The sequence below is a fragment of the Myripristis murdjan genome, chromosome 17 (genome assembly GCF_902150065.1).
Source record: "Myripristis murdjan chromosome 17, fMyrMur1.1, whole genome shotgun sequence".
NCBI classification, from domain to species: Eukaryota; Metazoa; Chordata; class Actinopteri; order Holocentriformes; family Holocentridae; genus Myripristis; species Myripristis murdjan.
In genome coordinates, this window is record NC_043996.1 from 10,033,620 (window position 1) to 10,055,606 (window position 21,987).

Below are 21,987 nucleotides of genomic sequence, written 5' to 3' on the forward strand. Positions count from 1 at the left end.
GAAAGCCTGTGTAGTGTGACAAAATAATGACAGACATAACAGATTGATATTTTATTTTGAAAGTATAAAATCATTTTTGAATTATCATAAAAACAGGACTTTTTATTTTATTATTATTATTATTATTATTATTATTATTATTATTATTATTATTGTTTATTTATTTATTTATTTATTTTTTACATATTATCCTTCTCAAAGCATATCTGCAGGAATGGAATATTTATATTTTGACCAACTTCCCACTTCCAACAAGTTTTACACAGCCTCACTTGATTGAGCTTGGCATGCATATAAACAAGCTGCGTCTCATACACATTCAAAATTTTCCACCTAGCGACACATGCATCCTTCAAAACTGAGATGACACATATGAATCGACAGACATGAAACAACGTCACATATGTTGTACCAAAATTACACGTCCCTGAATATCAACTATATTTCTTCCAGTCTGAGTCTTGTTTGTTTTTTTTTACACAAAAGCTACTCTGTGTACTGTCCATACAAGTCTGAATGAGAATGTCATAAAGGCTAAAGTGCATCATCATAGACCATCAGAGCCGCAGTAGCGAAGGCACTTGTTGGTGACAGATTCTGATCCTGGTTGGAGGAGGAGATGTTCAAATTTAAGAATACTGCTGGGTGAATTTCTGGTGGAACTCCTTCACTTTACTCAGAAGGATCTTCAGCTTGTCCGTCGCTGGCAAAATGGTCATTCTGGATGGGGAGGAGCGAGAGCAAAGTGTCACTATGACTTGCATACGCCTTGGTCTACAGGTGCACATTACAGACTCTGAGGATGTGTTGAGAATCACCGACCTGATGAGTAAAGCAATAACCTGGACGATTAATGGGGAAAAGGTGTGCTTGAATAACAGTTTGATCATTGCCTTTCCTGAACCTGGCATCTATGTGTTGAAACTTTGGTTTTTGAAATGTGTTCTGCACCTGAAGTGGTAGGTTCCCTCCTTCTGGCCAAAGCCGCTGCCAGGCACCAGGCAGATCCCAGTCTCCTCCAGCAGCTTCATGCAGTAGAGCATGTCCGGAGCCTGGCCCTTCTCCTAAGAACGACAGGAAAAAGGAAAAGGAAAATGAGACAGGTCATGAATACAGTTTTTACATAGGATAGCACATCTGCTTGCTTTTCTTGGTAGTGATAAATTAGTCAAATAACTACTGCTCTTGACCAAAATTGCCCTGTTTGGCTAAAACTCCTCACTGTAAAAATTCGAACTTCTGAACTGATATTAACTTTCAAAACCCCTACTACTAATCTGATGATGAAGAGGGCCAGTTAACCTTTGGTTACAGGTACAGAGGCAGGGCCTGGTTTTTGATGCACAGACAATCTGTCATTCACTTGGTAAACCTAAACAACTCTGTCACCAATAAATAAACAAATTTATTAATTAAAAATAGTGACTTAGTATTTTTAACCAGACTTTGGGCTGTGGTCCCACTGGCTTGCATGGAGATGGGGGAGTTTCCAGTAGTTCTGAAATTGGCCACTCGATGGCACTATAGGGACTGGTTCTGCAGTCCTGCCTTGGCTTCAGTATTCATGGGTGTGAGCGACAACAACCGATCAAAGTGGAGCTCCAGGTACGTGGGGATAAATCAGGCTTAGCAAATTTAACAACCCTCATACCTGTAAAGCATTATAATGTATCTTGGAGCTTGATATGCTGGTAACATAGAACCAGTATAAGTATTTGACTATGAATTTGAATGAGGCTCCTTTGATTTTTTTTCTTGTTTTGGTAGTTTTTGCACTGCTGTGATACTTATGTTTCTTTGAATTTCAGAGTACACTGACGGGATGACTCCTGTTGGTAATATGCAGTGGGCTCCATACTAGGGTGTGTACATTTTGCCTCACTGTTACTGAACTGCCCCATCAAGGCCTCTTTTATTTATTCCTCTCCATGCTGCCGTTCATTTGTGACTTACAAGTTCACTGCAAAGGATTTTTAATTTGCAGCAAATTAAACCAATTAAGTCCCAAACTGGACCAAATGAAAGCACAAACAGCTCACTTGAGCCATTTTTGGCACTAGCAAAAGTGTCCTCCTCAGATGCCAACATTAGACTGGGTAATCACAACTTAATTTACAGTGACAGATTTATATAAAGAAAACTGAACTCTTAAACATCTTTTGAAGTCTCATCACTTTTACTTTGCTACTGATCCTAACTAGGTCTGTCCTACTTTTTCATGCCAACATTTGCTTCTTCCTTCCCTACTTATTTCCTAAGCCTGCTGGCAGAGGCTGTCATTTAGAGGTGAATACCAATGAACGAATGAATAAATGAGTGAATGAACCCCACAACCACAATGTCAACCACACGTGCTGTGTTTTAATTCTATAAGTCTTTTAGGGACTACGATCATAGGAACTGATCAGGAGTTAGTAGGTCAGCTTTACACCAACCTTATCCTGAATAAGATTCACACAGTGACTCTGCTCATTCTCTCCGTCTGAATGATTAACTTTGGGACAGAACTGATACAAAGTTTTCAAAAATATTATTTTGTTCCCTTAGCACACAAGATAGTGGAGGCATATTATACTTAATGATTAATGTGGAGGCTATTAACTGTTATTTAATCCTGTGTTAAGTGATGAACGAGGTGTACTGCAGCTCTCAGAACGTTTTGTACCTGATCTTATGCAGATGTATGTAAGATTGGATTTGGGTCAGTGTATTGAGCAGTTTGCAGGCTGTGTGTGTGTGTGTGTGTGTGTGTGTGTGCGTAAGGTGGTGGAGGGGTGGGAGTTGTGGGCGCACACTGATGAATGAGTGGGTGCTTTTTGCATGTAAGGGTGAGAACAGATTCTTAATAATCACAGTACATTATCTGTTTCATTCAGCGTTTTGTGCAAAATCCCCTTTTTCCAACTTACCCAGACTGACACAAGATGTTCGATACCATTTCACCTCTCCCATAGACTTGAAATATATGGGAATTACTCGGCTAGCACCATCAAAGCGAAAAGATAAACTTACAAAAACTCTGAAGCTGTCTTATTTGCACAGTGTATCATTTGTATTTGAAATACAAATCTTTGGATTTAATTTTTTTTTTTTTTTTTTTAAAAAGGGGAACGAGAGAGAGAGAGTCGTTTTCGAGAGTCGAAGTTAATTTGTGCTGGCTCTACCTAAAATGCCAATATGCGTATTTCAAATATACATGATACACTGTGTAAATAAGACCGCTTTGGAGTTGCTATAAGGTTTATTTTTTCACTTTGACAGAGCTAGGCTAATGATCCCATAGGCACCAAGTCTTTATGCTAAGCTAATATGAAATGCTACTCACAGGAACCAAATGTACAGAGGTGAAACTTTTGTGTCAGTCTGGTTAAGTCAGAAAAAAAGGTATTTTGCCCAAAACCATTGGGAGTATTCCTTAAAATTGCTTTTACTTGACCTGAGCAACATCTTTCTGAAGGGTTGGTAAAGTGACAGCTAAACCTTAAAACTTTTATCAGAGCAGGATGAGGCCTGACCTTAGCCTCTCTGATGGCCTTTTCAGGGATGGTGATGCGAGGGAAGGAATACATGGCACCCTGCACAGGATTACAGCTGATGCCAGGCACAGTGTTCAGAATCTGCTCTGTCAGCTTGGCCTTCTCCGCCAAGACGCCCAGGGTGGCTGTGCGCTCCTGGAGGGAGGGAGGAAAGGAAGGAAGGAAGGAAGGAAGGAAGGAAGGAAGGAAGCAAGGAAAGAAGCAAGGAAGGAATGGAATGGAATAGTGAGCAGTGGTAACAACATTTGTAAAGCTTGTGACTTTACATGCTTTGACTGTACATGAACTGCACTGTCACATGAACTACAGGATGTAAATAAAGTGTCATTTTCCTACTGCAAGTGGGCTGATCTGTGTTATTCTGCCTTTTCCAACATATTAATTCTTGTTCCAATGAAAATTCCTGAAACAACTGAAACAGCATTGGAAACAAGTGGGATTTTTATCATCCCTCAAGCAGATTTATTCACTTGTTTCACAATTTTAAGACTGATTATAAGACTAAATGGCTTAAAGTGGAGATTTTTTTTAAAGTCTATCCCAAGATCTCAAAATCCCCTCAGGCAATCTGATGGGCAAATATGAAGTGCCAAAGTAAGTGTTCAAAACTACTAGCATCCTAGTGTAGGTAATGTGAGTTGTGGAATTTGGCATGTACGTCTGTGTACCTTCATGAAGTTGTTGTAGGAGGGCTCCCCAGGCTGGGGACAGTTGACCACCAGGTCCATCAGAGCTTGTCCTGGGACAGGGGGACACAGACGGACCGACACCAGCTTCGTCAGCTGGGCCTTCACCTCAGCGTCCATGTTGATGATCTCCATGTAGCCACCACGGAAACCACACCTAGGAACACAGACAACATAATGTAAGAGGAAAGAGAGAAAGAAAGAAAGAACGAATATTTATTTTGGTTTCCTTCAGTGTCAAAATCAATGTGGCTGGTCCAATATGTTTACACAACTATAGAAAATTAGTTGAAGCTAATTTACCATACTTGTCAAACTTGACAGCATAATACAGCATACATAGATTTATCTCAGTAGGAAAGACTTACTCTCCCATGTAACACTTAGAAGTGGAGTGGAAAGATGCCAGTTCCACGTTGTTGGAGAACTCTGGTCCCATCTCAAACAAGACCTTCTTGAAGGAGTGGAACTTGCAGCCATCAGCATAGACGTTGTCCTGGTACACCTGGGTGATGGGGACAGAAAGAGAGGTGAAAAAATACATGGAGGTAAAGAGGAGACGATAAATGACGACAGTTAGTCCTGGTCATCCAGTTTCATCCTCCAGTACCTCGTCAGCCATCAGGAGGAGACGCTCCTTTGCTGCAAACCGGATCACATCTTCAATGCACTGTCTGCTCTGGACCTGACCTGGGAGAGAGAAGGAGGTCCATTTGCAGCAATGTTACCGTGTGTGTGTGTGTGTGTGTGTGTGTGTGTTTGTGTTGATTTAACTGGCAGTATCATCGACTGCCATCTAGTGGCTTGCACTGCAGAACTACATGGACTCGTAAATGGACACATGGACTTGTAAAACTCACTGACATTACCTGATCAGGACGGTGCTGAACAGAATCATGTAATAACTCTCTATTGATTAGAGCCTGACTTAGATATTCACTTGGCCAACACTGGCTCACCATTAGCTATATGTGTATTGGCATTTATGTTGGCCGATATGCCAAACATATCAGAACATGTTACAGAGATATAATTAAATCATTTGTCCAGGAGAATCAGTTGTTTACAATACTGTACAGCAGTGAGTTGGGAGAGCTGTTCAACTGTTAAGTCTCCAGCACATATCTTTATGAGTTTGATTACCAGTTGAGATGATTCCATGCTGCAAATGTGTGTATGTTTTTATTAATAAAAAAAAAATATATACTGTCCAATATTGCTATAGTGGATGTGTTTATTTTTTCTTTACTTTCTTTATATTGATATTGGTATCGGTCCCACTATTGATCTGGCCTGAATAAAACCAACAGCTGCCATATCAACCATGCTACTACTGTCAGAGATAATAAACTTTACTTTAACTCCGCTCCAGTGATTCCTTGACCTGAATCATTTTCAAACTTCTTGAATCAGTTCAGTGACTTTTATCATTTTCTCTACCAATGACAACCTCAATCAAAATGAGTCTCATCTCCTCCCTCGCCACACCCCCTCCAGTGATTTCAAACAGGCCTTGCAAGTGAATAAGACTGTAGACCCTGTTGCAACCCAATCCGTACCGAGTCCACCTCTTTTTCGTTAGCTTATGAAGCTGATTGGCTTATTTTTTATTTTTTTAAGATAACGTTTTGGGCATTTCTGTTTTTATTAGACAGTCACAGTGGAGAGAGACAGGACAGACAGGGCAGAGAGGGGATGACATGCAGCAAAAAGCCTGGGCTGAACCCAGGCAAGCAGCTAGCCCAAGCCTAGTCCAGGCCTAGGTCTAACCTACCCAACATGAAACTCATTGTGATTGGTGGAATAATCATACATCACTTTCTGAGATTGAGAGATTTGAAAGTGACTGAGGCCCTGAGGAACCTTTTAAAACTGTGCTGTAACAACACATCATGGTTGCAGTTACATTTCAACATCCCTGTGTTACAGTATTGGAGTGATGGAGTTTACCGGTGGGGTTTCCAGGGTTGATGATACAGAGGGCTCGGGGGTTGCAGTGGCGCCTGGCCTCATCCAGGGCACGCTGCAGCTCACTGATGTCCAGACTCCAGCACTTTTCCTCATTAAGGTAATAATTGATCTGCACGGCGCCCAGTTCAGCCAGGGCGGCTGAGTACAGCGGGTACTGGGGGATGGAGATCATCACACCCGTGCGGCTCTTCCCCTCGCCACACACCAGCAGCTTCAGCATGGTCTGGGAGTGACAGACAGAGCGGTAAAGGACAAGAGCAAAGCTGAGGCTGGAGAATTCAATCAACCAGGTTACCTTCTAAATTTCTTGGATTTGATATAGTGATCTGGCAGATGAAACCAATACCAATGGAATTCTATCATTCCTGCTATGTAATCAGTACACACTTCTTTACCTATAACTTTCTATGAACATTAACAAGCATTTCAACATATTGGCTGCTAATCCTAACCACTGCCGAGTCACAGTGCAGCATTGGCTGAAACATTAACTTAGAAAACATGTAAGGCCAACATAATACTCATTTCACATTGGAGGAACTGTGTGACAAGTCCTGCTGTAACAATAAATACAATCGTCTGAGAATGTGCTCATTTTTTTTTTTTTAATTTACAATCTGATAAGAGTGACTGCACCTTTAAGTGTCTCAAATAGTAAGACATAAGGACTAACAGATTAGGTAGATGTCACTTCACATGCACAGAAATACAAATAGGAGAAATTCAAATTCACAGAAGACAGGTATTTCGTACCACAATGCCATCGCTGGCCCCTGTGGTGAGGTAGATGTTGTCTGGGTCACAGGGAATGCCCCCGTCCCTTTGCTCGATGTAGCGAGCCACATCCTGACGCACACAGTCGATGCCCTGACTGGCACTATAAGCACCTGAGAAAGGGTCAGATGGGAATGGTGAAATTACTAGAAAGGTTTGGCTTGTTTGGTTTGGCTAATCATAAAACTTAAATCAACCAAGCATGAAGAGAAAGGCCTCAGAAGCAAGGTCTAAAGAGGCTAAAGGTGATGTCAGAGTTATTAAAAGCTTACTGTACATGCACACCCAGCCAACACACTCAATACACACCGATACTGCTTCCTCCACAGGACTGCAAAATGCGCCGTGCTCTACTTTTAGCATCCTCTGGGAATGTGCTGTCATTCAACAGTTCAGGGTAAGAGCAGAGTGCCAAGACCTTGGGAAAAAAAATGAAAAGGACTGGCTGAGCGGGACAGGGAATTATGCAAAATCTTGCACACTTTCCTGACAAAAATCAATTAGTGCAAATGTATTCACATGGGAAGAAAATGGTTTCATAAAGAGATTCATAAATCTGAAGAGCAGCGCTATATTTAGATGATAGGTTGGGGGAGTTTAGGTGCAGACCTGACGGAAGAAAGTGATTGGCTGCTGGCCCATGGCATGTGCGTCACCAATGTTGGCCTTGATGACCTCAGCAAAGGGCTTCTTCGCTCCCTGCAGGACACAAACAGAACAGAGGAATGATGACACCGGCAGAGTGGATGAAAAAAAAAAAACAAAAAACGAGACTAACGCCTCTCTGTTATTTTAGCACTCTATTAGACCTCAAATTAAACTTTTAAATGGGTTGATTTAACTTCAGATTTAAGTTCCAGGTGGGAGGGTGTAAAGAATGCTCTGTCAGTGGCATTGGTGCATGAAGAGGCCAAAACACATACACAAACCATATTAAAACACATAGCTAAACTTTTGAAGTTTAGGCTGAATAATAAATTGATTTGATTCAGCTAGTGGATTTCTTTCATATAGTCTGTAATAATTTATTTCTAGTGACTGGTATGTTTTTATCTCATTCCACTTCCACTGAAAACAACCAAAAAATATAATAAAATGAAAATGATAAAATGAAAATTAATTTTTGATGAAATGCTCCACAAAAGTCAGAATTTCTAGGCTGCAGTATAGCAACTAAACCCAGTTTCAGCCATATTCAGGTCAGGAAAACCACATACTGCAAGCACACTATCCTCACCATTTCAGCATGAGGCCTAACTCTGAATTCATCTGATCACTGAAACATGCAATTAAAGTATCTGGGTAATCAATAACTCTAGGCTTTTATAACGATGCTGATAATAATGCTTCAATAATAAAACAAATAAGAGGTAATGATGCCCATCAGATGGGACTCGGGATTTTTGTCTGCACTCTTCTGCAATGAGAGCAGACAAGAATGCAGGACACATAGAAATATTTGGCATCTGCTGTTCCCTCTCATAGCCTCTCCCTTTCTCACACACACTTGCGGATGTGCACTCACAATACAGACACAGGACAATGTTTGTTTTTTTAAACTGGTAGAAGTAACTATGAAATTTAATGCAAACGTGTATTTGTTCTAGATAGAAAAAAGAAAAAGGTCAAGACCACAATGTACTACTTGTATTACTTTGCAGTGTTATCAACATACTTGATGGAAAGAGTAAATATGAGGCCCAAGTTTCACCCTGTGCAAATTGTCTTATCGTGCTTACAACCTTAACCTTCTCACAGACAAACCCAGAGACATACAGTGCATTACACTGAGACTTCTAGCTTCGCTCAAAGTCAGCTTCCAACTGGAAAAAAAGATTTTAAGTTAGTAAAAACTTGCCAAACTTTTTTTTAATGAAGAATTTACTGTGGGGGATAAAGTGTGGATGGATGTAAAACTACTGGTTTTTGGGTCCATAACACAAGCTACAGAGGACAAACAGCAATGCAGGCACACATGTATGGGGACATTGTATTGATGTATATTTTTTCTCTACAGCCTTTCCCTAATATTAGCTATAACCAGCTTATGCTTAACCCTAACTTTAATCAACAAACCAAAATGAGACTGTTTCCTGTGTGAGAACCACCCAAAACGCCCTCAAAACCCAAATTGTCCTCCCAAGAAAATTTCTCAATGGTTTGTCATAGCAAAACATATCCACACACACACACACACACACACACACACACACAAGCATAGTTTAACACCAGATGTTTGGAACAGTGTGACAGTGCTACGGGGCCACAAAAGGGACCTCGCAGTGACACCCTGCAGAAATCAAAGCGGTCCAATGCAATCCAATCCAGATTTGAGAGAACAATGTCTTTCTCTCTCATTGGTCCCAGGGCAGAGCAGTGTCTGCAAAGCTGGGCCAATAACACGGTGCGGAGTGAAGCACACCCCTCGGTCAGCGGAGCCTCACAGTCAGATGAGGAGATCTTTCATAATCAAACCTGAACTGGGTGCTTTTCCAGTACAGAACACCCCCTGGCGCAGAAAAGCAAACAGAATCTGCTCAAGTACAAACACAGAGGTGAAAACATGAGCTCTTGTTTTAAACAGTTGTGTAAAGCTCAGGCCGCACTCAGCCGTATAATAAAATGCTTCATTAATGAAATAATACAGCTCAAGCCCCTGTGGTTTAAGCTGTTCCTCATATTAAGTCCGGATAATAACAGAAATATTTCATTTCAGTTTTGTGGTAGCTTTTGCTCTCACTTTTACAGTTTTCAGGAATGTAGTCTTGATACATATTCAATAATCAAAGCATCTGAAAACACTTAAAGACAGAGAGAAATCTCCAGATGTCCATCCTGCATGGAGCTCATTTTTCTGGCTGCACAACCTCACAAAAGCCAGCTTTCTTTTTCTGTCCCCGTGGAGGCTGTTCAAGCTTTAGAGAGCATTTCCACAAGGTCCCTATTCATCATCTGCCGCTCATTAACACACAACAAAGACCACAGTGCATCAACTGTACAGCCTCAGTTTGCGAACTTGAATCGCTGCACTTCACTGGTTAATTGGTGGCTCAAGCTCTAACTCCTAAATGCTTGGAAAATCATAGAGCAATCGGTGATATTAACACTTTCTGCTCCAGCAAGGAGTGACACCGAGGCAAACATGAAACTAAAGAGATAAAGATTTAATTTCTAAGAACAGGGTGTGTATGAAACAGAATAGGCTCGAACTGAGATAAGCAGTGCTCATTTCACAAAGAAAAGGGAGTAAATGACACCGTTGTGGCCTGTTTTCTCACAGTAATCCAACACCGTTCAGAATTCAGTTTGAAAAGGTAGATTCTCCTGTAATAAAGGAGGGAGCTGGTTGAGAGGGAAAGATTGGATGAGAGGCTGCATGAGGAAGAAGAGCCGGGCAGGACTTCAGCGTAATGTGGAAACATTAATACTGTAGCAGCTATTTTCTCAAATCATACCCACATGCAGAAAAACAGTTTGCGGGAACACTAAGAAAAAAAGAAAAAAAAAAAAAAAAAAAACTATATACCTAATAGCAGCAGATGTAGTCATCCAAAATGGAAATGGCAGCACTTCCACTGACCAAGATGCAAGGGTTAATCTTTGGCTTAAGAGATTCAAATTCAATTCACAAGTCGATTTAAGAGGGAATTTATTTTCTGGGGAGAATTTAATTTGTTTTCACTAAGTTGCAATTCATTCAATATTATCACAATATTAGGTTTTAGTGATGGATGAATCAAGTAAAAGCGTCTCATATGAATTCTGAGTGATTTATTCCATTTATTTCTGTTAACAGACCAATGAAGGTGAAAGGACAGGATTCATAATCAATGTACTGATGCAATAAATTAATCGTTCCACCTCTGACATAAAGACATCATGTGTTCGGTGGCTGTGAAAGGTATGGTAATGTTCTCTGTGTCACCTCTGAAAATGCTGTTCCATCGAGGGATTATTCACCGTGTTCTCCTAAACTGACTCCAACCAGTTTCTTCTGCTTTTTGAGCATGTAAATGGGGGAAAAATAAAACATCCCATGCTCCTTGGTGGCTGAGGGGGGATTGGCTGTGGATGAGTGCGGGTCTGATCAAACAGGACAGAAAAATCCTTGGTGGAAGTGAACCATCTGGTTTAAAGGTCATATCTGTCATTACTGTCCTCGCTGGCCTCAGCCACTAAATGTACCTTTCACCTGGGCAAAACCCCTGTTCACGTACTCATCCCTTCCTGTACAAAGCACTCAAGAAAGGACACTTTGCACACCAGACTGCACTTTGTACACTAAGCGTTGGTTTCCATGACAACAATATAAATAGTGTGAGAGGAAGGACGTTGGATGACACTTTTATACAAGGAAATGTATTAATGGTCTTTGCTGATGGTGCCAATTAAGTCGGATCAACCATTTTGTATTGCACATTAAAAGTAGCGCTCGTGTTTAAAAATGCCGGATGCATTTGATTTGAGAGCATAATATAAACATTCCTACTGACCTCTTGACAGCTGAGTAGACCATTAACTATAATGATAACCCTTTACAGCTTTACTACAGCTGTTAAAAAGAAAAAGGAGAGGGCCACAGTCCAGGGGCAGTCTGCCCCTGGACTGGTGCGAGGGGTGGAATGTGTGTGTGTGTGTGTGTGTGTGTGCGCATGTGAATGAGAGAGAGAGAGCCGGGGTCTCTTTAGGACTAGGTATTGCAGACAGCAGATATTGTTGTAGGTAAGTGAGTACGTCACTTTGAGGTCAGTCGGTGGGACATTGATGTAAACAAGCTGGATAAGTCAGACTATGGACTTTCACCTCTTTGATGGGATCTTTCTATGAACTGTGACAGCAAGGGGGTGGATGAGTGGGGGGTGTTAAGACAGTTTGACAGAGGACGACTGCACCACAGGAGTTAGAGATTATTATAATGGGGGGGGGGGGGGGGGGGGGTGTGTAGTTCATCTGGGGTTTGATGCAAATAATCGGGCAATAACAGGGAACACTGGCTCTTACAAAGCATGTTTACAACTCTACAACCACACGCTCAGTACACTGTGTGTGTAGCTTCATAGATCTCTAATCAACTGATGGACTTTGCAGGTCTGGTTACATATTATTCTCTCAAATGATAACACTTGGGAGCTCTACTCTGATCATAACACCAATGGTGGAGAGAGAGCTACAAACTGTTACTCAAGCAGAAGTCTTGTTACTCTGGTGATATTTTTCTTCTGTTGAAGTTCTGCTGAAAAAAAAAAAATCAACTTATGTAAAAGCAAAAAGTACCTCATTTAAAATGTACTAGAAGTAAACGTTTTTCAAAACATTAACTGTGTTTTCCATGTGGTTATGAAAGGATGAGAGAACACAGTTTAAACCAGGTGCATTACACAAAATTTTAGAGGGTTGACTGAAGTGAGAACCCTGTGGACACTGACAAATGTAGAATAAGCACATGAAGTGATGGCTGAGTCTACGTGGTTCTCATCATCAGGCCAACTCACCTTTATTATACCCTTTTCCCCCCACACTTCCATCAGCCGTCTCCAGTTTTTTATCATGCACCTTTTATGGGAAATTTGGACATGACAAAATTTATGAACTTTTATTGTGAAAGGTTCCACAATCTGTCATTGATCATTTGTTCTCTGTGATGGATCTGGCTTAAAATATAGTGACATCTATTACTCAAGCAAAAATGTACTTCAGTAAAACTCTGACTCAAAAACAAAACTCAAACAATACAAGTACACAAAAAGCTACTCAATTACAGTAACATGAGTGAATGTAATTGGTACTTCCATCTCTGTGTAAATAGTAAGCACATGAGGAGTAATGGAAGTCTGCTGATCTAATGAGAGACACAGAAAAAAAATCCTGAGCATGTCTGTAGCATCAAGAACTATGTCTTCATTTTCATCTTAGAGAATTGCTTGTAGGTGTGATGTGGCAAAGAGGGATTAATCTGCCACGCCGCACAGCTGAGACAACTTCCCTGCTGATGTCGCTCTCAGCTCTGCAACTTTTCTGTTACTTTTCAGACAACAGACTGTTGCAAGATAATGAGCCGCACGTGCACCAAGCAGACGCTCAAAGCATGGTTAGATAACGCCACACAAGCGGGACACGGAGATGCACAGATAAAAGACGACATAAAGGCGAGAGAGGTGAACACCTGCCGGACCAACCTCTCGGAGCTCCTTCTCGAGCTGCACGGCGCGCTGCACGATGGGCCCCCGCACGGCGTACTCCACTTTCTTCACGGTGGGGTTCATGGTGTCGATGGTCAACACCTTGCCCCGGGACGCCATTCCGTTCTCGGTCATTTTTCCTTTGGGAAGTCCGGACAGGGCTCTGGCAGGGGAGGAGGAGGACAGAGGAGAAGTCAGAGAGTGGACCCTCGGCCCGGGGCTCTGCGCTCCGCTGCCACCGGCTGATGCGTCATGTCGCCCCCGGGCTAAAAGACGGGCGCCTCTGGATGGTAGAATCCGTGCCACTGACATGTTATACAGTTAAGTTAGATAAACTTAAAAAAATAATAATAATAAAAAAATGCGGTGCACAGGGACCACCGATTGCAACAGATCAAAGTTATGCAACTACAGCTCCCACACTCCTACAAGGCGCCCGGGACCTTTGGACCCCTCAGATGTGATGCGCGCCTTCGACTAAATGATAATAATTAAGCGCCTGCTTGGTTCTCTAAGCCTCGGTTGCATCCACAGTGATCTAGCCTTTCAAATCTGAAATGCATGCCTGCTGACCTGCACCTCTAGCACACATGGCCGCATTGCTGAGCCAGTGTAACCCTCCCCCTTTGTGCTGCTCCTCACTTCCACGTTCATCCCCTCCCCTCCGGTCACACTACGCACCGTTAGGCTGTCAATCAGTGCCGGTTCTCCCGTTACGGAGGACCAGTGTCAGGGTACCGGGGGCCGCTTCCAGTTTTGGCTGCAGCTCGCTGCACCGCCTTACTTTTTGTCGTGGAGAAGCAGTGCGCGCTGTACATGCTGGGAGGAGACTTGGTGGGCAACTTTGCAGAAAAAAAAGAACTCTGCTCCTCCTATTTGGACATGAGCCCACAGTTACCCAACTGTCTGCGGCTTAAACAATACAGCCCATATAGCTCAGCCCTTATACACACATGCAAGCATCTTGTTATGACAAAACCTAAGTTGCCTAGATGAAAAAAATCACAATTAAGTTCCTAAATTATCCAGAGGTAATTGCGGCCTTTTGCTGCCAGATTTATTAACCTTTTCAAACACATTCACACATTATAGGCTTAGTTCTTTTTCCCTGGGATCATTGAAGCCCATCAAACTCTAGAAAGACAAGAAAGATAGCAGACAGCCACAGAGATGTAATGCAGTGGTAAATACTTCAGGACGGAGTCATTATAGCCTGAGCCTATAGCATGATGGGAATGTGGACGAGTGGAGGAACAAGGTCAGACCTTGAAAGTGTGTCAAATTTCACATTCAAACTAGGATGAGCCAGCACAGCATGTGTTCTCTTCTTTATAATACCTTCACTCTCTCTCTTTCTCTCTCACACAAACACAGTTTTTACTCCAGTTTTTTTTTTTTTTTTTATAGCCAAATGATTTATGGTGCTTGGTTTCAGCTGCACAGCCAGAGCTAGATTTTAGAAGTTTTTCTGTGAAATACCAAACCCGCAGATAGCAAATGGTATCACATCAGTGGTTTATAAAAAAAAAAAAAAAAAAAAAAAAAGCAAATAAGTTATTCGGTAATACAGAAGTCTTAGGATGTACCCAAGTATATTTAATGAATGAAAATTAGAACGTTGTGTGGTCTCAAGAAAAGAAACAAAACATTACAACATTTTTAAAAATAGTCACAGACAGACCAACTTGAGCCAGTATCACAATTCAGTCAAATTTATCAGCTTTATGAGGCCAAAGAGGATTCAAACTATCCCAGTGTATGTTTTGCTTCTCCAACAGCAGTTGTAATCATCAAGTATACATTGTGAGACAGTGCAGTCCCAGTGGTTAGGTTATAACTTACATGAGGAACATCTAGGCATTTGGACGGAGGTCTGAGCAGCACTGTGACCTTATTACAGCGACAGTGTTGAGGCCATGAAAGGCCGGCTGTGATTATGAGGGCAAAATTGTCCAGTAGTTACAATTTCTTCAATGCAAAACACAATTTAAAGCAAAACCTCACTTTGTTATAACATTTTCAACATTGTACAGGTTTCAGGGCTTATTCCCTCAAATGATGTCTTGAGTATGAAATCACTTCAAATGATTTCATATGTTCAGAAAATCAATAGCAATACTACTTATTTCATCTCTCCAGTCCTCTGATAATCACTCAAATTGTCCTTAGGACAGATGGACCAAGATTTTTTTCTTTTGGTCCAGGATCAGTTTTTCAAGTAATTTTGCCTGATTGAAATGATCAATAAAGACAGTAAACAGAAAAGCCCAAATTAAGGCTTGTGTGATTAAGTGATGCCAGGTAAGCTTAATGAGGATGGTTTAAAACCCAGTGGCAGCAGTGATGGCTGAGAGTGTGTGTGTAGCCACCGTGCGGAGGGCAAAGGTGGGTACTGAGAGCGGGGTGAGCAGAAACAGCTGGTGCTGAGGAGTCTGCAGGGTGTAGCATTTACACTCCTCTGTGACCAGGTAGCACTGCAGTGGCTGGTGGGAGAAACCAGGGGCAAAATCTTCACAGCTGCTTCTCTGAGGCTTCTCCTCTGGGGAAACACACAGTGTCTCCTCCTGGCTGAAGTAGCGTGTGGTGCTGAAGATGTAGAAGAGTTTGAGCAGCTCCCAGCAGCGAGCCCTGGAGGGTACAGAGGAGTCACTGGAGGCCCGCACACAGGAGACGGAGCGACGGGTTTCACGGTTGATGAGAAGTAGTGCCAGCACATCAGGGCGCAGGGATACAGATCCTGGTAGGCAGCGCTCCCCGACAGCCAGACAATCTCTCAGGGTGTCTGCCAGTGGTAACCAGAAACGCCCCACCAACGTGGTCTCAGCTCTGAGGAGGGAGGGCGTGGGGCCACACAGGACGCACACATCTGCACCCGGGAGCAGCTGGAAGCGGAGCAGCCGGTGGGCCACAGTGGGGCTGCCATGAGGGAGGAACACCGGGTAGTCGCACGAGGCTGAACCAGAGGCTGAGAGGGACCGCATCAAAGCAGACAGCAGCACTACTTCCTGCGGTGCCAGGCGCCACCACTTCTCAGTCGCTACAGCAATCCGCCCGTGCACCATGAGGCAACCAAACTCACTGTCGGCAGCCTGTGTGAAGTTCTCCACCGCCTCCTGGAGCAGAGTGGGGTTGGGTGGCACCAGGCAGTCGGCACAGTGCGTCAGGTTCCCCATGATGCCCTCCTGCTTCTCCTCCAGCAGCTGGTCGATGAGGCTGAAGCAGGAGCGCAGGTCTCTCTTCAGCCGCTCCACGTTCCTCACGCTGGCCAGCTCATCCTGCCCCAGCACCAGCACCATGCTGCTCCACACGTTCTCCAACAGCCGCTGCAAAGACAGCTCCTCCCCTCTGCTGCTGCCTCCCCCGCCGCCCTGTCCGCCGTTCACAGCGATGAGCATCACGCTGTCCTGGAAGACTCTCCACACCACTTTGCCCCCACGCTCAGTCTCACAGCTGGACAGTAAAACTCCCTGGCCTCCTCCGAACATGTGGACTCCGTTCAGAGAGCCGATGACAGAGAAAGGGAGCTGCTTGGAGGCTCCTCTCGTGAACAAGGGGACACCGCTGCTGGCTGTGAGGCAGAGGAGCTGCGTTGACCCATCCTGCAGCATCATATCTACTGTTACGCAGTCAACAGAGTTGACAGATGTTATTCATCCAGTTAGTGCTGTTCATTAGCCTGACAATTAACCAGTCAACTCCAGCTCGAGATCACTGCAAAGTTTGGCTGCTAGCAAGCCATTCACAAAGCTAGCCTACTTAACTATCTATTACCTGACGTTACCCAGTGTCTCTGTCGCTGCCTGTCTCAAAATGATGGACAATCAGAGGTGAAAACCACCACGCAGCTGTCCGCTGGCCTTCATTAGTTAAAATATCACTGACTTGCTAACGTGAATTAGCCTGCCTAACATTACTACGGTGAAACAACCGTCGTTGCCACAGCAACTCTGTCACATGACTGGGTCGGGCTGTCGAACTGTTGAATATAACTCGCTTCATTCGGCGCCGGTAATCCTTACAAACTTCATAAAACAGTCCGGAGAGAGGAGTGGGCAGACAGACCTGAGTTCAGCCAGTGTTCACCATGTTGTTCAGGGGGCCTCCGTGGTCTTAAAATACCTCCATCACACAGCCATGGCGGTTTCTCTCAAACTTCAGCGAGTTTCATTCTCGCGAGAGCCGGGCGCTTTAGGACAATCACGTGTTAGCCACCAGAGGGCGCTGTGCAACAAGCCGGCACACGTTCACGGTGTGTACGCGCACACATCGAGGACAAATCTTAATCATTTTTTAATAGTTCATAGGAACGAATATCTGAATGGTGCATCTCTTTCCACAGTTCACGCAATCTTTTGATTAAACATAGATTTACTTTGACTTTGTACTGAAATACTAGGATATACTGTGTTGTTTGGCTTAACGTTACATTTCTTTGAAATCTTATTTGTATTTTTTCAGAAAACAAATGGCTTCGTCGTATAAACTTCGATGACACAGTGGACGTCCAGTAACAAGGACTCAGCTCCAAGCAGTAAAGCTGCAGTAAATCCAGCCGGTCGATTAAAGTGTGGACTACAGGAGGAAATGCACAGTTGAGTAATTAGTACCCTCGAATTAGGAATTTGTGCCTTCAAATTACCTAAATTAAGCCCTTGCTTATATAAAAAATATTCCCCTGGGGGTCTAGAGGGCTCTGTGTAATTATGATAAATTCAGTGTGTAAAATTAAGGTGCTGAACGTTGTTTCAGCCTGGCAGTGGAGCCCCCATTCATCTGTCATTTATTCAATACTGTAAACACAGATGTCAGTGTTTATTTCAAAATACTCTGTTAATTAGCCTGACACAATCTTTAAAAATGTTAAACAGCAATTTTACTCAACAGTCTCAACATCTGCATGAATTTGCCTCTGAAATCTATTTCTAAAGTGCAACTTAAAAGGCCAGTTTGGTCGACAGTAAATGGACTGTCTATTTAATCCATTAAATAATCACCTTTATTTATTCCTGAATTTTTGAACATGTATAATCAGATGTTTTTTTTTTTTTTTTTTTTTAAATCAGGCAGCTGTACAAACATGATCTAAAACATACTGAGTCAGCAGAACCCATCATTACCTGTAAGTCATATAAAGCAACGGCATTAAAAAATAATTACAACTGCAGCAACTCTGTGGTTAAATTATACGGGTGATCTGCTGGTCACATTTTATTTTCTATCAAGGCAGAGCATGTTTTTTTTAGTGGGTGTATTTATATGTGCATGTAAAAAACAACTTATTTTCTGAGACAATAAAAACAAATAAGAAAATAAAGGTGTGTTTCTTTCACTGTAGGACTAATTACTGTCGCAGTGTGACTGACGACTTCATCTCAAGTCTCTTTATAATTACAGCCAGTCAGAGTCAGGTGCTGGGAAACTTTTCCATGACCTCACGGCCCAGAGGAACTAAGGAAATGCTGTGTCCTCTGAGGTGGTAAATTAAGCCAGCTCTATTTAAGCTTTGCTATTTTACATGTTCTCAGCATCAGGTGCCTCGGTGTTACGATCTACTGGATGATCTCTGAATTAAATGCCTCTAAAATCACACAAGTTGTTACATCATGTCAAATAATAACCACAAAAAAGCAAACGTCAATCCACAAAAACTTGGAGTAGTAAAGAATGTATTTTAATCATTAAATACAAAAAGTCAAGAACAGTGATGACTAAAATAGAACAATAGAAAAGGCACAATAATTTACTTGAAAATCACACTGTGCCATGAAAAATAAAACTGTCTCCTTTCTTCTACTGTGGCTGAAAATAGACGGTCATCTTCCTGACATGATTCCAATGTGCTCTACACTCAAACAGATCCTATGGCAGTATAATGGCTTGGCATGAGGAGCAGTGTTGAGGTCAACTTTTCCCTGTAGCATCAAAATAAAGGCCTGTGGAACAGAACATAAAAAGCAGATGGAGAAAAAAAAGATATTAGACATGGGATTTGAAATATGATCAATAACAGTGAAAGGAATAGTTCCGCACAAAAATAAAAAATCTTCTCACACCAAATTGGGGAAAGAAACGACAAAATACAATCACTGCAAACAGCATGACCCAAGTGTTTGAAGTGATTGCAGCATGGGCCCAAAAGTCCTGCATTTCCACACTGGGCCAGTTGTCACTACTACAGCAAACTGATAGTGCCTTCACATGCTGCTAGAGATAAAGTGGGTATTCACGTAATTTTGTCAAAAAAATGTCACACAAGTTTTTTTCCTTTCTTTTTTGGTGACTTTTCTAGAGAGCAAGTGATACAAAGCTACTTTGTGCTGCAAAGTAAAGAGAGAAAAGTAAAGAAAACCCCCAAATAAAGAGAAATTTCACAAAATATTCGCAACTTGGTAAGTTTCAATAAATTTCTTCCCTAAAAGTTGTTGAAAATTAAACAGTGAGAATATCACACCTTGGCATTTGTGTATCATGTAAAATAATTTGACTTTCCAATTTTGGATTTGCCACTCTGTCAGGTCTGTCAGCCAAGCTCTACCTTAGATTACAGAGTTTCTGACAGCACTTGAAAGCAGCATCTGCTTGTCTCTGTACTGATGGTTAGAGCAGCGCAGAACAAGTGGGGAAAATCTGGGAAATAAAGCCTTGTGTCATGGAGCTTTGGGCCCGTGGTGAAACTGTTTGGCTTCCACACACTTATTATGCTGTATGGAGAAATGTTATGGTCTTTTTGCTCTTTTTGGAACTCTAAAGAACCAGTTCCTTCATTTTCACTCCAGCTGCAGTAGCAAAGGTTATCTACAAGTGGCATCAGCTAGGCTGCCATGTGTTACTCGGACATACTTTCATTGTTGCAGCTGATATGAGGTTAAATGCACAATGGCAACATTTTTAGTTTAAGGTGAACTGCGCATGGATTTGTAGTTTTGGGTATATACACATAATATATACACATAATCATTAAGATACATTAACTCTACCACATGTTTTATGTTTTGTGCACAACACACAGATGGAGATCTGATTACCTTTACATAACTTCGAGAAAGGGGCTTTAGTTCCTCTGGAGGGCTTTGAGTTTTTTTTTTTTTTTTCACTCCATTCTGTGCTGACTGGAATGAAGAGGAGATGGCAACATCCTAAACCACAATTAGGTGTGAGTGTGTATGAGCAGGTCAGCAGGGCAGCATACCTACCAATGAATGCAGTGGTTTCACAAGAAGGAGCAGACTTTCTGTGGCCTGAATGGGTTGGTACTGGAGGACACGCCAGTGAGCAGGGGGTCCTGCAGGGCGTTCTGCATGCAAAACTGCTGGAGGTCTGCAGCTGCCTGGGACACCTGGTGCACCAACAAGACACCACAGAAGAAAACCAAAACCGTCATACAGGATTTCGTAACACACTTCCACAGTATCCATGAAGATGACGCCTGACGCCTGCAACGTGCGTCTTCATGTCCACTTTCTTCACCAACAATAAGCCTGAACAATGCAGGATCAGTACACTGTAAGTTTGTCTTATCACCTGGTACAGCAATATTCAGTACGCACAGTTATACTGTCGGCTCTCTGCAACTTCAAAAACCTCCTCTATAGAGAATCTCCTAGACCAGAGTCATGCTGCTGGCGGTTCCTGACCTAATGCACACACATTTTTTTTTTTTTTTTTTGTATTTGATAGTTTACAAGGCTAAGTGAGTGGTCCAAACCTCTTGTCAAAGGCTTCTTTTAGTTTGTAAGTGCCAGTATTACTATTTGAAAGGTATCACCGACCCTAAGTGCTGTGATTATTAGTTTTGCCTTGGCATTTTTTAAAAAATTAGTTTGGAGAGCTATCTTGCAAATGAGTAACTACTGCCAAACTGAAGCAGGGAAACCCGGTAGTTGTGGGTCGGTTTGGGTGGTAATACATTACACAATACGATGTTGTGTACCAATTTACTGTTTCAGTTTCAGTGATGATGTTTCACTGACAAATCACAGCGATCTACAGATAAGTCATTTCTTTTATTACAACTCTAATGATCAGACTTAAGTATATACTCAAAAGTATAATCCCAAACTTTACCCAGACATAAGTGTAATCCCAAAACTAGATCCCATCCATTCCACACCGCCATTTTTCCGTACTCCTCCCACTTTTAAAGACAGCACAGCTGTAGTCCCACAACTCGGGACTCTTTTTCCTCAGTAAGATCAACCACTGCAGATCAACACTAACCATTCACAAGGAATGCAGGTGGATTTATTCATATCACTTTAAGAAAAAGAAGATGTAACCACACGAGCAGCGGAGAAGTAACAAGGCGAGAATTTAACAGGTTTGACTGAGTAATGCCATGGAAAGTGAGGAGCCCGACATCGATAACAAGATTCAAGCGATTACTAAAACTTGACCCAGCCTCTGATCTGTAAAACTGTAATATTAGTCGGCGGTGTGTCAGGACAAATGTAGTTTGAGAGCTTCCTCTGCCCCACGCCCTGCTCTGCTAAACATTAGCTAGCGGCTAATCCTCCGGTGCCGCTGCTTAATGTTACTAGCTGGAGCTGGTAGCGGATCAGCTTGATGGTTGACGTTTTTCTAGGCATTTTAAACCAAAAAATGGAAATAAAAACGTAATCCGTACCTTCACTCTGTTTATGCTCGCCTCAAAGCGGAGCTGCTGTACGACTTTCTTCATGGCGACGAGATTAGAGGAACCCGACATTTTCGCTGTTTTTCGGATAAATGCAGTTAGCGGCGTCGGCTGGATGCGGAGACAAAAGCAAAGATGATGACATCCGGATTCCGGTTTTCACACCAGCACCTGCACTTCTCATAAATAGTCGCTAGTGGGCAGCACAC

The 21,987-nt window shown here is 42.4% G+C and overlaps 3 protein-coding genes across 6 annotated transcripts; all 3 read right to left on the reverse strand.

Moving 5' to 3' along the window:
• Window positions 1–400: 400 nt before the first annotated feature.
• gpt (glutamic--pyruvic transaminase) lies at window positions 401–17,301 on the reverse strand. Of its 4 annotated transcripts, none has more exons than XM_030075374.1 (12): window positions 17,209–17,301; window positions 13,144–13,309; window positions 7,577–7,666; window positions 7,277–7,385; window positions 6,947–7,080; window positions 6,173–6,416; window positions 4,833–4,912; window positions 4,591–4,727; window positions 4,205–4,379; window positions 3,516–3,671; window positions 952–1,064; window positions 401–720 (listed from the first exon to the last, which is right to left on the reverse strand). In XM_030075374.1, exons 2-12 carry the CDS (start codon window positions 13,279–13,281, stop codon window positions 630–632), a joined length of 1,467 nt encoding a protein of 488 aa, XP_029931234.1. In that variant the 5' UTR covers window positions 13,282–13,309; window positions 17,209–17,301; the 3' UTR covers window positions 401–629. The 4 variants fall into 4 exon arrangements, with proteins under 4 accessions (XP_029931234.1, XP_029931233.1, XP_029931235.1 ...); XM_030075373.1 differs by lacking the exon at window positions 17,209–17,301 and adding an exon at window positions 13,828–13,977; XM_030075375.1 differs by lacking the exon at window positions 17,209–17,301 and adding an exon at window positions 13,720–13,794.
• On the reverse strand, window positions 14,720–17,202 carry fuz (fuzzy planar cell polarity protein). The gene has a single exon (XM_030075379.1). It carries the CDS (start codon window positions 16,755–16,757, stop codon window positions 15,468–15,470), a length of 1,290 nt encoding a protein of 429 aa, XP_029931239.1. The 5' UTR covers window positions 16,758–17,202; the 3' UTR covers window positions 14,720–15,467.
• Window positions 17,302–18,795: 1,494 nt separating the features above from the next.
• LOC115375834 (guanine nucleotide-binding protein G(I)/G(S)/G(O) subunit gamma-5-like) lies at window positions 18,796–21,930 on the reverse strand. Its single transcript, XM_030075408.1, has 3 exons — window positions 21,770–21,930; window positions 20,340–20,482; window positions 18,796–19,079 (listed from the first exon to the last, which is right to left on the reverse strand). The coding sequence occupies exons 1-2, from the start codon at window positions 21,848–21,850 to the stop codon at window positions 20,357–20,359; spliced, it is 207 nt and encodes a 68-aa protein (XP_029931268.1). The 5' UTR covers window positions 21,851–21,930; the 3' UTR covers window positions 18,796–19,079; window positions 20,340–20,356.
• Window positions 21,931–21,987: the final 57 nt, after the last annotated feature.